General features: G+C 55.2%; 1 protein-coding gene across 1 annotated transcript; it reads right to left on the bottom strand.

Moving 5' to 3' along the window:
- Window positions 1-114: 114 nt before the first annotated feature.
- Unc13d (unc-13 homolog D) lies at window positions 115-13,245 on the bottom strand. Its single transcript, XM_076871831.1, has 32 exons — window positions 13,129-13,245; window positions 12,423-12,458; window positions 12,060-12,167; window positions 11,917-11,976; window positions 11,761-11,827; window positions 11,299-11,479; window positions 10,869-10,913; window positions 10,681-10,749; window positions 10,455-10,524; window positions 10,216-10,320; window positions 10,025-10,117; window positions 9,847-9,950; window positions 8,693-8,810; window positions 8,442-8,566; window positions 8,230-8,320; window positions 8,091-8,147; window positions 7,916-8,013; window positions 7,784-7,835; window positions 7,576-7,706; window positions 7,334-7,454; window positions 6,881-7,024; window positions 6,583-6,681; window positions 6,273-6,479; window positions 6,042-6,110; window positions 4,944-5,023; window positions 2,977-3,082; window positions 2,834-2,905; window positions 2,241-2,324; window positions 2,025-2,145; window positions 1,730-1,853; window positions 1,120-1,316; window positions 115-476 (listed from the first exon to the last, which is right to left on the bottom strand). Exons 1-32 carry the CDS (start codon window positions 13,243-13,245, stop codon window positions 355-357), a joined length of 3,273 nt encoding a protein of 1,090 aa, XP_076727946.1. The 3' UTR covers window positions 115-354.
- Between the last annotated feature and the right edge of the window lie 441 nt (window positions 13,246-13,686).

Raw genomic sequence — 13,686 nt, 5'->3', positions numbered from 1 at the left:
CCTGACAGTCTGGGCCCACCACACCCTAGCAAAGCTGAAGGAGGAAGGCCAGGAGACAGAGGGCTCTAGACCCTGGCCCACCAGAGCAGTTTTTGCAGGGGAAGCAGGGGCAGGAGTCATTCCTCTGTGCTGGGATGTGTCAGAGAATGCTGAGGCCAGGGCTGGAGGGAAGAAGGGAGGGAGTTTAAATACTGTTAAAGATGCACCCATCACTGTGGCCATGGGAGAGTCTAGAGAGGCTGCATTCTGACTGTTACACTTGCTATGGCTCTCCAAATATTAGGCCAGGCTAGGGGAATGAACCGTTCTGGGGAAGACTCCACCAGGGACCAGCCCCATCCCCCAACTCCCCCTCTATTGCCCTGGCCTTAGGGCATGCTGGGAGGCCTGCTTGGCTCTCTGCCTCCTCAACCTCACAAAAGCCTGGGCCTCTCGATCACCCTTCCGGCTCTCCAACAGCTGCAGGATTGGATCTCCTGTGGAGAGAAGCCAGAGGCCATGTCTGGGAGATGGGGTGGTGGGGGGAGACACAGCACTGCCCCACCCATCATCACCAAGCTGAAAGAAAACCAGTGACTGACACACTAGCCAAACTTCAAGACACAGCTGGAAGATGAGAGTGCTTGGACTGCCTGAGGTGGTGACTACTACCTTCCTGAAGAGAACCTGAAGCTAGTTAACTCTTTGTGCCTTAGTTTTCTGGTCTCTAAAACAGCTAATGATAACACCTGCCTCATTGATGGATTGTAAGAATTAAAAGAGTTCATGTACACCAAGTACTCAGAACTGACTCACGATATGTGCACAAAGATGAACTATTCCTATTATTACGCTGGGAGAATTCTTTGTAGGGATGTGCCCCTCACAGATCCAGGCTTCTTCCTCTCCCCAAGGAAACTCATTGGTGACCTTACCCACCAGAGAGAAGAGTCACCCAAAACTTCACTGAGCTTGAATCTCATTGGTCTCAAATCAAGAGATTGGCCAGACATAGCAATGCAAGCCCAAGCACTTATTCCACTGGCTTCCATCTCCCAAGGAAGCATTTCTCTAGAGTCCCTTCCTGAGTTTTCCAGGTGTCCCGTCTCTACCCTGCCCTATCCTGGGACTCAGGCCTACCATTGGGCGCAGGATACGTGAGAGGCAGGCGCATCTGGGGCGCCTCACTGGGCTCCTCAGAGCTGGTCAGCCCAGGCACCCCACGCAGTGGCAGGAAGGCCTCCCCTTCCAGGTCATCAGCCCCCAGTGTGTCATGGTCCAGCACCGTGAGTAGGAGGCACGACCCTTCCTTCTGGCATGGCTCAGCAGGCACCAGGCTGGCAAGGATATAATCAGGCTCAGCTGCTTGCCCAAGACTACCATCACCTTACCCCTGCTCCAACACATGGGTCACCCCCTCATTGAGCACAAGCACATTACAAAGTCAGCTCTGCCTGGCTCCTCTCAGCCATGTGACATGACACCTGCTCTGACCATGGGCTGATGCTTTAAATCAGGGGTCCTGTGGCCCCAGGTCCACCTGTCTTGGGCAACAGAGAGCAGATCCCTGAGGACCTCAAAGTCAGGACCCTTCCCTAGAAGGCTCCAAATTTTCCTTCCCCTCAGTGGAAGAAACCATTGTCCCAAGTGCCCTTTCCTTAAGTCCAATGTGGTCATCTCAGGGGTCCCTTGAAGGAGGCTCAGGGAAGGGAAGTAAGGGGAGGAACTAGAAGAGTAGGGACCCACTCACAATTCAAAGGTCTCATCAAACAACGGGTGAAGGTCCTTCTTGTGTTTCTGGGTCTCCCTGGGTGCCAACTCGGGGAACTCATGCCTGGGTTCCAGGGTCAGCTGGACAAAAGGGTCGCTGGAGCCTAGGGGAAGGGTGCTGCCAGGGTTCTTCCAGTCCTCCCCTGCAGCTATGCCACTCAACAACCCTGCGCCTCATGAGAAATGCACCCAGAACTCCTGCGGCAGCCCCAGGGACACTGGCAGGGAGGGCCATAGAGGAAGCAGTTAGTGGCCAATAACCAGCTTCCACTCACCATTGGAGTCCAAGGGCCGCAGGCCGGAGGCACTGAGCAGCTCCACATGCAGCTTCTGCTCAGAGGCGCGGTAAGAGGCCTTGACGGTGATGGCGCCCAGCTCCTCAGAGGTGGTTTCCACCTGGTGCGGGTTGCATACGCAGGGTCACCTGGGCAAAGCAGGATGAAGCCAACTCCAACCCTGGTGGGCGTGGGGGAGGGGGAGGGAAGCCTCACCTGCTGCTGGATGCGACTGCAGAAGTACTTCTGAATGAGCTCCCGGCTGGAGGCCGCCTGCAGTTCCAGGTCCCTCTGTAGAGCCTAGAAGGACACATCTGAGTAGCACCTGAATGTCCGTCAGCCATCACCAGGCTCACAACTGAGGCTGAGACATGACTTCAAAAAGGAAGCTCTGGGGCTATAAGACCATGAGCAAAAATGCACCTTCAGCAATGTCTGAGGTTTTGTGACAGAGGCACAGACAGTGGGCTTCTTGGGCATTCCCCCATCCTATGCAGGAGCACTGGGCCCCTGTGCTTTGAAGGATTCCACTCCTGGGTTAATACTCTGTTGTCACCATCTTAAATTTCTTTCCTTTTTTTTTTTTTTTGCAGTGCTAAGTATTGAATCCAGGATCTTGCACATGCTAGGCAAGCATTCTACCACTGAACTACATCCCCAGCCCTGGTAATAATTTTGAGTAAGGTGCGTGCGTACCTTCTCATTTTGTACTGGGCCCAATAAATTAAGTAGCTGGTCCTGGACACAGGTGAGTGCAGAAAGACAGATTCCCTGACCTCCTACCTGGGAGCTCACCAAAAGGTTCCTACCTGGAAGGTGGCTGTGTGCAGAGCCTCCGATGGCAAGCCGCAGCCCTCAGCATGGAAGCAGATCTCCAGGTTCTGGGGGAGACATCAGAGGTGGCCCCAGGAACCCTCCCCCAGGGTTACTGTCCTATGGCTGGCATTTTTACCTGCAGGGCAACCTTCAGCCTGCTAGAGGCTAGGGATGAGCTGCGCTGGGAGGCCGATGCCTCTGCTAGCACCGTGAGTGTGTGGGTCCACAGCAGGGTCAGAAGGCTGGCCGAGGGCAGAGGATGCCAGACATAGGATACAGTGGAGAAGGAGGAAGCAAAGATGTTCTTGAGAAAGGGGAGGTCTCAAGGACCCAGATCTACCCCAACCTTCCCCCACACCTGCTCCACAGGTGAGGCCAGAGCTGGCAGGCAGTGGGGGGTGGGGGGGGCTGGTGTCTCCTGAGGGAAGGGAACAAACAAGAGGCAGGAGGGTAAGTCCTATCTGACACATCTCAAGTTCAGTGAAGAATCTTCAGTAGGATCATGAAACCCCAATAAACCACAAAAGATGGGCAAGGAAGCTGGATCCCAAAGTCAGAAACATGATTCAAGATGGAGTAGCCAAAATAGATAGAATTACAACACATGACAGGGATAAAGCATCTACTACATTGCAGGGGGAATAAAATAGTGACAGGGACACCGTCCTTATAACACCCTGAGTTTAACATGTGTCAAAGTAGAGTCTGGCAGTTACGTACAAAAAAAAAAAAAAAAAAATTGTGTAATTAAAATTGGTGAGGAAAGGGGCTAGGGTTGTGGCTCAGTGGCAGAGCACTCACCTAGCATGTGTGAGGCCCTGGGTTTGATCCTCAGCACCACATAAAGATAAATAAATAAAGGTATTATGTCCATCTACAACTAAAAAAATATATTTAAAAAATGATGATGAGATCTGGACTGGGGCAAAGCTCATTGGTAGAGCCCCTGCCTAGGAGGCATGCAGCCCCAGGTTTAATTCCCAGCTCCAGGAAAAAAAAAAAAAAAAAAAACAGAGAGAGAGAGAAGAATGGAGGAGGGCTATGTATTTATTCAACACATGTAAGTGCTCATTATACACCAAGCACTGTTCTAAAGGCTTCTAAGCAAAGCTCCTGTCTTAGTGGAGAGGTAATTGTGGTTTACGTGGAGGTGGGGAGAGCTGAACAAATAGTATAAAATGGCCTAAGACATAAGGGTCTGGCTATAGGGGTCCTGGCTGTCCAGGAGGAAGAGAAGAATTCTAGGAGAGAAGGGTCAGCAGCCTGCTCAGGGCCCCAGTTCCACCTGGAGGTGGATCCTCCTGGGCATCTCTACAACTAACAGTCACTGGCCACTTCCTGTGTAGTCATTGACCACAACCCTACTCTCAGCACATCACATGACCCATTTAGTCCTCAGTAGAAGCCTATACTCATTGGCACTTTAGTAACTGCTCAAAGCCACCAAGGAGTACTGAGTCTGGAATCTAAAGTCAGGCCATCCAGAGTCTACACCCTGTGCCTCCATCCAATGCTTTAAGAGACCCTAACTAGAAGTTTCCCTGGATCATGGCCAATAACACTGGATGCCAAAAACATTAAAAAGAAGGAAAAAGCTGGACATGGTGGTGCATGCCTATAATCCCAGTGGTCTGTAATCCCAGCAGCTCAGGAGGCTGAGACAGGAGGTTCAAAGCCAGCTGCAGCAACTCAGTGAGGCCTTGTCTCTAAATAAAATACAAAATAGGGCTGGGGATGTGGCTCAGTGGTTAAGTGCCCCTGAGTTCAATCCTGGGGACTCAAAAAAAAAAAAGAGAAAAAGCAGTCAAGGGTTCCGGAAGATGGTCTCAGGACTAAGGAAGAATGGATAGGGAGATTTCAGCTCAGACTAAGGAAGAACTGGTAATTCTCAGTACTGAACAGCATGAAATGGACAGGTTTACAAGGTAGTGAGTTCCTTATCCCTGGAAGCAAACATTTGAGCAGAGGTTGGTCATACCCTCTAAGGGACTTCACCGAAGGGATTTACAACAGGTTCCCTTAATTAATTAAGATGCTGAGGCCCTGGAGGCAGGGCAGGTGGAGAAAGGGTGTGGGCACTGCAGGGCAGGGACTATGGCAGACCTGTTAAAATTCTCCTGCACCAGGTTGGTATTCATGTAGCAAAGCTCCACCTCCAGGAACTTCATCAGGGGCAGAATAGCCTGAGGAATAGGAGGAGGTGGCTCAGGCCCATTTCAATCCCACCCCCATTTCCTTGCCCTGGGGAGGAAACAGGGCCAGGAGCTTCTGTGCATGGGTTTGTAATGTCTGCAGGCTCTGCCCCTGTCCACCTCTCTGCCTTCCTCTCCTGGTTGCTATCGCTCCAGCCACACTAGCCTCCTCTAGGGTCAGGCGTGGTGCTACCTCACAGCCTTTGCTGTTCCCTCTGCCTGGAATGCTCTTCCTTTAGAAATTCTCATGGCTTCTTCCCTCGCTTCCTGGCGGTCTTGACTCAGCTGTTGCCCTCTGAATGAGGTCTTCCCGTTACTATCTAAAAATACAACCCTCTGACACTTCCCACCCTTCCTTCTGTTTTATTTTTCTCTCTAGCACTTATCATCATCTAACACACTATATAAGTGTGTGTGCACACACATACGCTTCTGTATGTATATTTATAGTTATAGTCATAACTAAGCTTACAGTACTTAGTAACTAAAGTTATCGTACTTCCGTACTCAGCTCTTCTTTCACTTTCCTGGCTAGAATGTAAGCTCTAGGAAAGCAGAAATTTTTCACTGATCTATCCCCAGGCTTGAATCAATGTCAGGACAATGTGGGCACTTACTAAACAGTTGATGAATTAATGAGTAGCCTTCCCCCAAAACAATCAGGGGTGTATATCACTCTCCCAGCTTACAGACAGGGAGAATGAAGTGAGCTGGCTCGCATAAACATGACAGCGGAGCTAAGAGGCACCAAGGAGGCTGTGTGCCCAGGCCTGTGGGGCTTTTCACCCTCCCCACGCTGATTGTCGGTGCTGGGAGAGCCCATACAGGGACCCAATTTGTACCCCTGAGTGTCCAAAGAGGAAAACCAGCCCAGGGAAACAACATACCTGGGCTGATCTCTGATACCCCTAAGGCCTTCAGCCCCCAAAACAACCTGGGTCCCCTTTATAGCCCCAGACACAAAGAGCTGGCAGGACAGCAAAGGTCAGTGAGCAGGAGAGTCACTCACATCCTCAGGCAGAACGGACTCCTTGACACCCACAAGTCTCTGGATGTGCTTGGCAATGCCCACTTCCAGCTGGGGACACAAAATGGTAGATGGAGGGAGGCCAGGGAATGAGTGGGGGATTGGGAGTTCACTTGGGACCTGAGTTTAGGCTTAGGAAGAGAGGGCTGGACATCAACCCAGGTCCTGCTGGGGGCCAGGGTGGGGTCACTGTGGAGTCAGACAACAACTTACCTGCTCAGCCAGAGTGCGGACACCACTGCAGATCTCGTGGCCCAGTCCAGCCAGTGCACCCTGCAGCTGGGCATGTAGTGTGTTCTGCAGCTGGCCATGCTCCAGCAAGGCCCCCACCTGCTGCTCCAGGGCTTCCCATGCCAGCTGAACGGGCAGCTTGCCGATCACCAGCCGCAGCTGCTCCATGTCATTCACTACCACACACAGCTGGGGACAGGCACAGACAGAAGGATGCAAGGCTTCCTAAAACAGGGCCAGAATTGCCAGGCTCCACCCCACCCTGACCAGCCCCCAGCCTGGGCTCTGTTACCATGTTGGCTGCCTGGCCCTGATCCTTCTGGCCTGCAGAGAGCTCTCGGGCCCGGGCCTTTATAAGACTGCAATACACCAGGGCCAGCCTGCAGGTGTCCTGAGGTGTCAGGGAGAGGAAAGTAATCAGTGGGTAAAGCTGTCATGCAGGGTAGAGGGCAGGGCATGTGAATCTCAGGAAGTTGGGAGAATTTCAGACATAGGCCTTGGGAAGACTGGTGGATGAGCCTGGAAAAAGTGGGGTAGGTGATAGGAAGGTTGTCCTAGAAAGATGAAGGACACAGAAAGACATACTGCACCTCCACAAACTTGACAGTGATCATGAAGGCCTCCTCTGGGTCTGGCCAGTCCAGCTGCCGGGCAGTGTGACTGATCTGAGCAAAGCAGGTGGACAGGTCCACAGCTGACGTGCTATGTTTGGTCAGCTCACCCAGGGGCACCAGCTGGGGAAAAGGGAGAGCATTAGAAAGGAGGGCTCAGAACAGGGACAAATCCATTCTCCCACTAACAAGCACAGAGCTGAGTAGGGAGCTACAGGGGGGACAAGCTAGGCTCTGTCCAGAGCCCCAGCCTGTAGGATACATGGCAAAGGGAAGTCACAGGTCACAGTTAACTCCAGGGTATCAGGAGGCAGCCGCATTTTGCACACAACTGGCCTGAAATGGGTGGGGAGGGGGTGTCCCAGCAGGTTACCAGCTTCTACCACACCCAGAGCGCTGGGCCATCTCCGAACTCAAGGCCCCCGCCCACACCTTGTCCATCTGCACAGCACGCTGCACCCGCTCCAGTGCCACATTGTAGGTCTTCTGCAGCCAGGAGGGAATGGCTGGCTGGAACCAGCGGTGAAAACTATCCAGAGCCAGGACTCTGTCCCTGGGGAGAGCTAGAGTTCAGCTGCGGAAGGCTGCGACCAGCTCTAGACCACCGCCCTTGTAGACCCACCTCTTTTCTGAAGCACCAACAGCTTGCCACAAGCCACCTGCTTGCTGCCTACCTGTCTAGAGGGACTGGGCCCAGCTGGCAGAGCTCTTTTAGACTGATGTAGAGCTGGAACAGACTCTCGCCCATCTCTGGAGACACAGGGCTGCCCACTGCCGATGTGTGGTCCTGTGCCCGCTTGGCCACCTGCAAAGAAAGGCCTAGTAGGCAGGGTGGTGGAACTGGGCTGAGGGATACAACCTAGGGTCAGTGGAGGGCCTCACCAGCCACTGTAGCTCCGAGAAAGCCATGGAGAAGAGGTCGATCTTGAGGACACTGGAGGAGACAGCAGTGTGACCCTGTGGTACACATCAGGATCCCATAGGCCCACCACCTCCCAACCTGGGTCTGCTCACTTTTGGAAGATCTTGTTCCATGTGCGCTGGCACTGGTGCAGGTCGCCCATGACATCCTGTACCAGGTTCAGCAAGGCTTTGCCTGCCTCTAGCATGCCCTGGAAGGGACAAGGTGGGCTAAGCAGGGCTGCAGAGGCAAGTGTCCCATTCCTGCCTGCCCCTGTCCAACACCTACCTGCACCATGGGCTGATGGTGCTGCTGCTTCAGGTGGAACCATTCAACTGTACCAGTCTGCCAAAAGAGAGGCAATGAGCAGGGAGGAGTTGCTGGGTCCAGGCACAAGCCCTCATGCACCCTAGGGAAGGTGTCATACCCTCAGAGCCTCCATCACCAGCTGGGGCAGTGGGGCACTGTCTGAGCACAGTTCTCCAAAGGCCTTCATCTTGCACATTTGCACCAGGACCCTGGGAGACAGAGAGAGGGCTGTGTCCAACAGGCCCAATGCCCCATACCCAATCCTGTAGCAGGCCTCTCCCTACAGCTGCCCCACTATACCCTCACCCCTGAAGAAGCAGAGCCACCAACCTGAGGAGAGACTGCAGCCGGGATGGGGAGTCAGAGACAGAAAGAGGGAAGACAGAGCGGAACCTCCGGATGAGGGAGAGGCCGTAGGCCAGCAGGGAGGTGAATGAGGTGGCCAGTTCCTCCAGCTGCAAAGCCAGGAAGATGTCAGGATTTGGGAGCTGCTTATGGGTCCAAGGCCTCCTGTGCTCCCCTGACCTCCCCCACAGCCCTCCCTGCTCAACAGCCCTTGCCCACCCAATTCCCACATCCACCTGTTCTGCTTTGAGCCGGCCCTGGATCCACTGGTACTCCATGCTGGTGATGGGGTGCAAGAGGCAACTGCTGGGGAACTCAAGGCTCTGGTAGAGGCGACTGTAGGCCAGCCACTGTCTGCAGGGACAGGAAGGCCTCAGCCAGGCCCAGGGGGAGGGATGGCACCTTCCCTGCTCCAAAGCCGCCTATGGAAACCATCTACCAGCAGAGGCTAAAAACCAGTGACTGAAGGTGACTCACATGGTTTATTTCCATGGATGTTTTTCAAATTGTCCATCTCTTAAATAGGGCTATGTGATTATAAAACTTGAGAATTTTTTGCTTCTTATGAAAAGTGGGATTTAAGGTTTAAGCCTGCATGCACACACAGCAACCATCAGCTGGAACTTGAGATGGTTCAAGGGGACATGATTGAGGAAATGACTGAGCTGGACAAGGGTCCAGTGGAAGGGCAGAAGTAGGGAAGAAGAGCAATCCAAGGACAGGCCAAGGTTCCTGCTGGACACAGCTGCCACCTGCATTATGTGCTTGGGCCCTGTAAGCAAACCAGGCCCCTCACTGTCTGGTGGCTGTACCAGCTTCACCTCCATCCTACCCTTATCTTCCGAAATACTCGCCTGCCTAAGGTTCTGGATATACATTGCCCCTGGCCCTCAACTACCTTCCCCCTAATGGCCACCACGCCAGATAGAGGACACACTGCTCTGCTCTGACTAGTCCTGCCATTTAAATACTTCTGTCCCATGAGCAGCTGGAGATCTGGATTATATGTGAAATCTCCAGATTTTTTTTTAAAGAGAGAGTGAGAGAGAGAGAGAGAGAAAGAGAGAGAGAGAGAGAGAGAGAGAGAGAGAGAGAGAAAGAGAGAGAATTTTTTAATATTTATTTTTTAGTTTTCAGCGGACACAACATCTTTGTTTGTATGTGGTGCTGAGGATTGAACCCGGGACACACGCATGCCAGGCAAGCATGCTACCTCTTGAGCCACATATGCAGCCCTCCAGATTTTTTAAAAAGTTGGCCACTGATTTAAAACATGCAGTTTGGGGCAAAGAGAATTCTCCTAAGTGTGAGGCTTCGAGCTTCCAGCAGAATACAGGAGCCTGCCAGCCGCCAACAGTCCCCTAGGGTCCCATCAGGGCTGTGCACTCACGCCATGGACTGGTGGAAGTCAGATAGGTCCTTCTGCGTGGCATGGAGAAAGAGGATGGTGGTGGCCTGGGGACTCAGTGACCCATCCCAGGAGATACTGCCCGCCTGAGGGGAATAGTGTAGAGGTATTAGGACCTGACTGGCAACCCTGGCAGCACCCAGCCCTGGGAAGGCAGTACCTGATGCTGGGTGACTTCATGGGACACAAGCTGCTGCAGCAGGTGGCGGTGCACAGTGTAGCTGGGCTGGGAGCGGCTAGCTGCCGTGGCTCTCTGCAATGAGGCAAGGATGGCTGTGAGCAGAAAAGACCCAACACAGCAGGGCCACTGAGGCTGCGGGGCTCAGTTCCTGGCCCAGGCCCCAGACCTACCCTCTTGTGAATGAGCTGGAATTGGAGGTGGCATTGGCCACGGTCTGGGTAGGTCTCAGTGCAGGGCTCCAGGGGGTACCACTGGTCCTCTCGGCAGTGAAGGTCCTGGTGGGCAGGAGACACCTAGAGCCTGGGGCCGGAGGCAGTGGGGCAGACCCCAGGCACCTGGAGCCCCTCTCCAGAGCCTTCACACATGCCCCCTTCACCTCTCCCCAGGCCCCATTCCTCCTCTCCCTCACCTGCAGCCTCAGAACCACGTTCCCCAGAAAGTCGTCTTGGCCTTTGTCCTTTCGAGCCTCCTTAAAGATCCTGTTTCAGGCAGGATCCATGAGGGAGATGGATCAAGTACCTGAAGGGATCAGGCTAGAATCTGCCCCCCACCAGTAGCCAGCATGAACCCAATGATGGAGTACATGGCAGGAGGGCAAAGGGAGTCCCCTTCTTTCCCATGAGTCCAGCACCCACCTCCGGAGCCCATGCAGATCTGTGAGCTCCCCAAGCTTCTGTCTGACAGACTCCACAGTGTCCAGGTCCCTGGTGGGGCAGAGTTTTGAATAAGAGACAGACAGGGTGCCCATCACCCTTTCAGGGAGGAGACTTTTCCACCCTCAGCCCTTCTCTTCCCATCCCCAGGAGCAGGCCATATCAGTCACCACATGTCCAGGTGAAAGCTCGCATTGGTTATGTCCTCAAACTCCCTATAGGGAGAAAAGAGTGTAGTTGAGGGCCTTAGAAGCATAGGACCCTCACCAGACCAGACCACAAGGACTCCAGATCCTGTCCTTCACAGCTGCCATCCCCACAATATGCCCACTCCCACTTGGCACCTTCCTGCAAGCTGCTACTCCCCTCACACACATTCCTCCCCATCCCTCCTGAGGCAAGGTAGGGCCTCAGGCTATCCCCAATGCACCTGGAGGGACTCCACCCAGCCCCATCAACACCAGGACTATCCTGTCTGGCCTACTCTGTCTCCCCCCTCCACTCCCGCCCCAGGGCCAAGCCCCTTCTCCAGAGCCACTAATCTGACTGACTGAGGAGTCCTGAGAGTATGGGGAGGAGGGCTGGGGCAGGGCCACGTACAGGATGAAGGTCTCGTCCCAGACAGGGTTGAGTGTCTGGTTGACAACCTGGGTGCGGTGGGTCTGCTCCTCAGGAATGGTATGCCTCACCACGGCCTTCTGCCTACGCCGGGACCCAGGGCTGCCCCCTGGCACACCCACCCCCTGCTCGATGCCCAGCAGGCAGTAGGGGTCACTGAACCCTGGGGAGGAGAGAGGATGAGGCACCACAGAGTTGGCTGGGCACCCTGGAAGGGTCCCTCTTCAGCCCACCTGAGGAGCTTCTCCTGAGAGAGGGACAGGGAAAGTTGGACAGAGCACCACCTCCCCAGCCCAGACGCCAAGTGCAAGGGACCAGCTAGATGGAGGCCAGTCCTGGAGACATTTGGGAGACAGGAGCTCCTGCCAGGAGTTCTGGGTCAGACTGTGATGGGACAGAAAGGAGTTAGGAAGCAGCCCTCAGGGCTCACCACCTTGCACTCACCACTGACATCCTTGCCCAGGATGCCCTTGGCCTGTTTCACTGTTGCCTTCAGACAAAATACTGGCCTCTAGAGGGATGGGAGGGAGTGGCCTGAGTCCCTGAGAGGGTTGGGCTTCCCAGGCCCTTCCTTGCCTGGGATGCCCTGGCCCAAGTTACCTCAAGCTCCCTGACCCGCTGCAACATCTGCTGGTGCTCCTCAGGCTGCAGCTGGAAGGCCTGGTGGGGAGGCAGATAGTGTGTGGGAGTTTGAGGGCAGGGGTCAGGCTGCAGGAAGGTGGAGGGGTTGGGGCTGGGCTCACCTCCTGTAGATATCCCAGCAGCTCTGAGGCCTTGGTCACATGGTTGGGCTCCGGCTGACCCAGGCGGTGCAGGACAGTGTAGAGTGCTTCCTCATAGAGCAGGTCCCGCTGAGGCAAAGCAGGGTCATATCAGGAACTCCCCGGCCCAAGGAACCCCTTACAGCAACACCTCAAGCCCAGAGCAGAGACAGGCAGCCCATGTGCAGTGAAGGGGGTTGAGGCTCAGAAGTCCCTCCCGGGTTGCCGCCATCAGCCTTGGCCAGTGATGGAGGGGCTTTCAGGAGATGTAGGGCTGCTCCCCGCACCTCTCTGCGACCCCCATCACTCCGACTCTTCCGCACCCCCCATCACTCCAACTCTTACCTCCTCAGGGGAGAAGTGGTGGGATGGAGGCTCAATCTGGGGAGTAAGGTGGAAAGACAAGGTGTCCTTGGAGGCCTGCTTGGAGGGACAGGAAGGCCCAGGCCTAGTGCAGTGGGTCCCCAGCACACCCTCCAAGCCCGCTGAAGCTCCACACCTGTTCCCACAACAGGCCTCCTTGGGGTCTGGCCCTTGGGCCACCTTGCTCGTCCCCTGGCCTGCTGAGGCTGAGGTCCATGGGCGTTCAGCTGGCCCAGCAGCACAGCCCTCTGCTGCCTGCCCCCACACTCTCTTCCTTCCCCAGAGGAAACAGCTCTGCTTATCAGGCAGCTGCCTGCTCAGCCCTGTGGCGGAAGTGAGGCCCTGCAGCTGAGGTGGGAGACTTGGGAGATGCTGAGCTAGCCTGGGGTAGCTCAGAGGGGTCCCTAGGCAGCCCACCCCACATCAGGGACACCTGCCTCACAGAGCAAAGTTCCTTTGGAACTAGGGGAGCAGGAGAGGGAGGGCAGGCCCACTGTGGAAAGGGGGCTAGAGAGGCTGGGGCCCCCAACCTGAGAGACTCATGGTGGCTCAGAGGACATGTGGCAAACCCACTCTGCTGACCCAGAAGGCTCTGCCCAGGGGCAGGGTGGACGGGTAGGTGGGGCCAGGCACCCATGCCTGCTGAGTCCCCAAGGCCAGCTGTTCTCCCCATTGAGGTCACTCCTACCTCCTGGGTTGTTGGAGGCAGGGCATCCTGTAGGTCTCTGACCCTGCGGCGCCTTATCTTGATGGCCTGGCGCAAGAGGGGAGGGCGACGCTGGGGGTGGGAGAGGCTTGTCGCCATGGTGGCTGGTTCTGCCCTTCCCTCTGCCGCCCTGCTGCCGCTGAGTGAAGACGGTGAAGCCACAGGATGATGCAAAGAGCCCCAAGGCTGCCACCCTCTGCCTGGGAAGGGTGGAGGGAGCGCAGTGACGGGACAGAAGGGTCAGGGTATCACTGCCTTGGAGAGGCTGTCTCCCAGGTCCCCTGCACTTTCCTCCAGCCCAGATCCTTGCAGGAGCCTGTCTATCCTGGAGCAGAAAGTGGACGCTGTAAGCCAGTAAGCCCCGCCCTACCTTTCCACAGAGGCTTTAGGGATGGTCCCGTGCTCTCAGCAGGGCACCCTCCCCCATCAACTGTACTGCACCCAGGGAAGCTAACCTTGGTCCTAGGGGTTTTCACCCCAGGCTACCCAGACAGAATGGGTCCCAGACCTGGGCAGGGGTGGGGCAGGCTCAAACTGAGA

This window comes from Callospermophilus lateralis, chromosome 11, assembly GCF_048772815.1.
Source record: "Callospermophilus lateralis isolate mCalLat2 chromosome 11, mCalLat2.hap1, whole genome shotgun sequence".
Classification (NCBI taxonomy): Eukaryota; Metazoa; Chordata; class Mammalia; order Rodentia; family Sciuridae; genus Callospermophilus; species Callospermophilus lateralis.
The sequence above is the reverse complement of the archived record's forward strand: the minus strand, read 5'-3'. Positions and strand labels throughout refer to the sequence as shown.

Bases quoted from the DNA above. Each gene is read 5' to 3' on its own strand.
- Unc13d (XM_076871831.1), bottom strand. From the start codon at position 13,245: ATGGCGACAAGCCTCTCCCACCCCCAGCGTCGCCCTCCCCTCTTGCGC. The intron at 10,321-10,454 runs GTGAGGGAGAGG...CCTGCCCACCAG, and splicing joins ACGTGGTTCTGAGGCTGCAG to GACCTTCACTGCCGAGAGGA. The intron at 2,906-2,976 runs GTAAAAATGCCA...TGTCTCCCCCAG, and splicing joins GGCTGAAGGTTGCCCTGCAG to AACCTGGAGATCTGCTTCCA.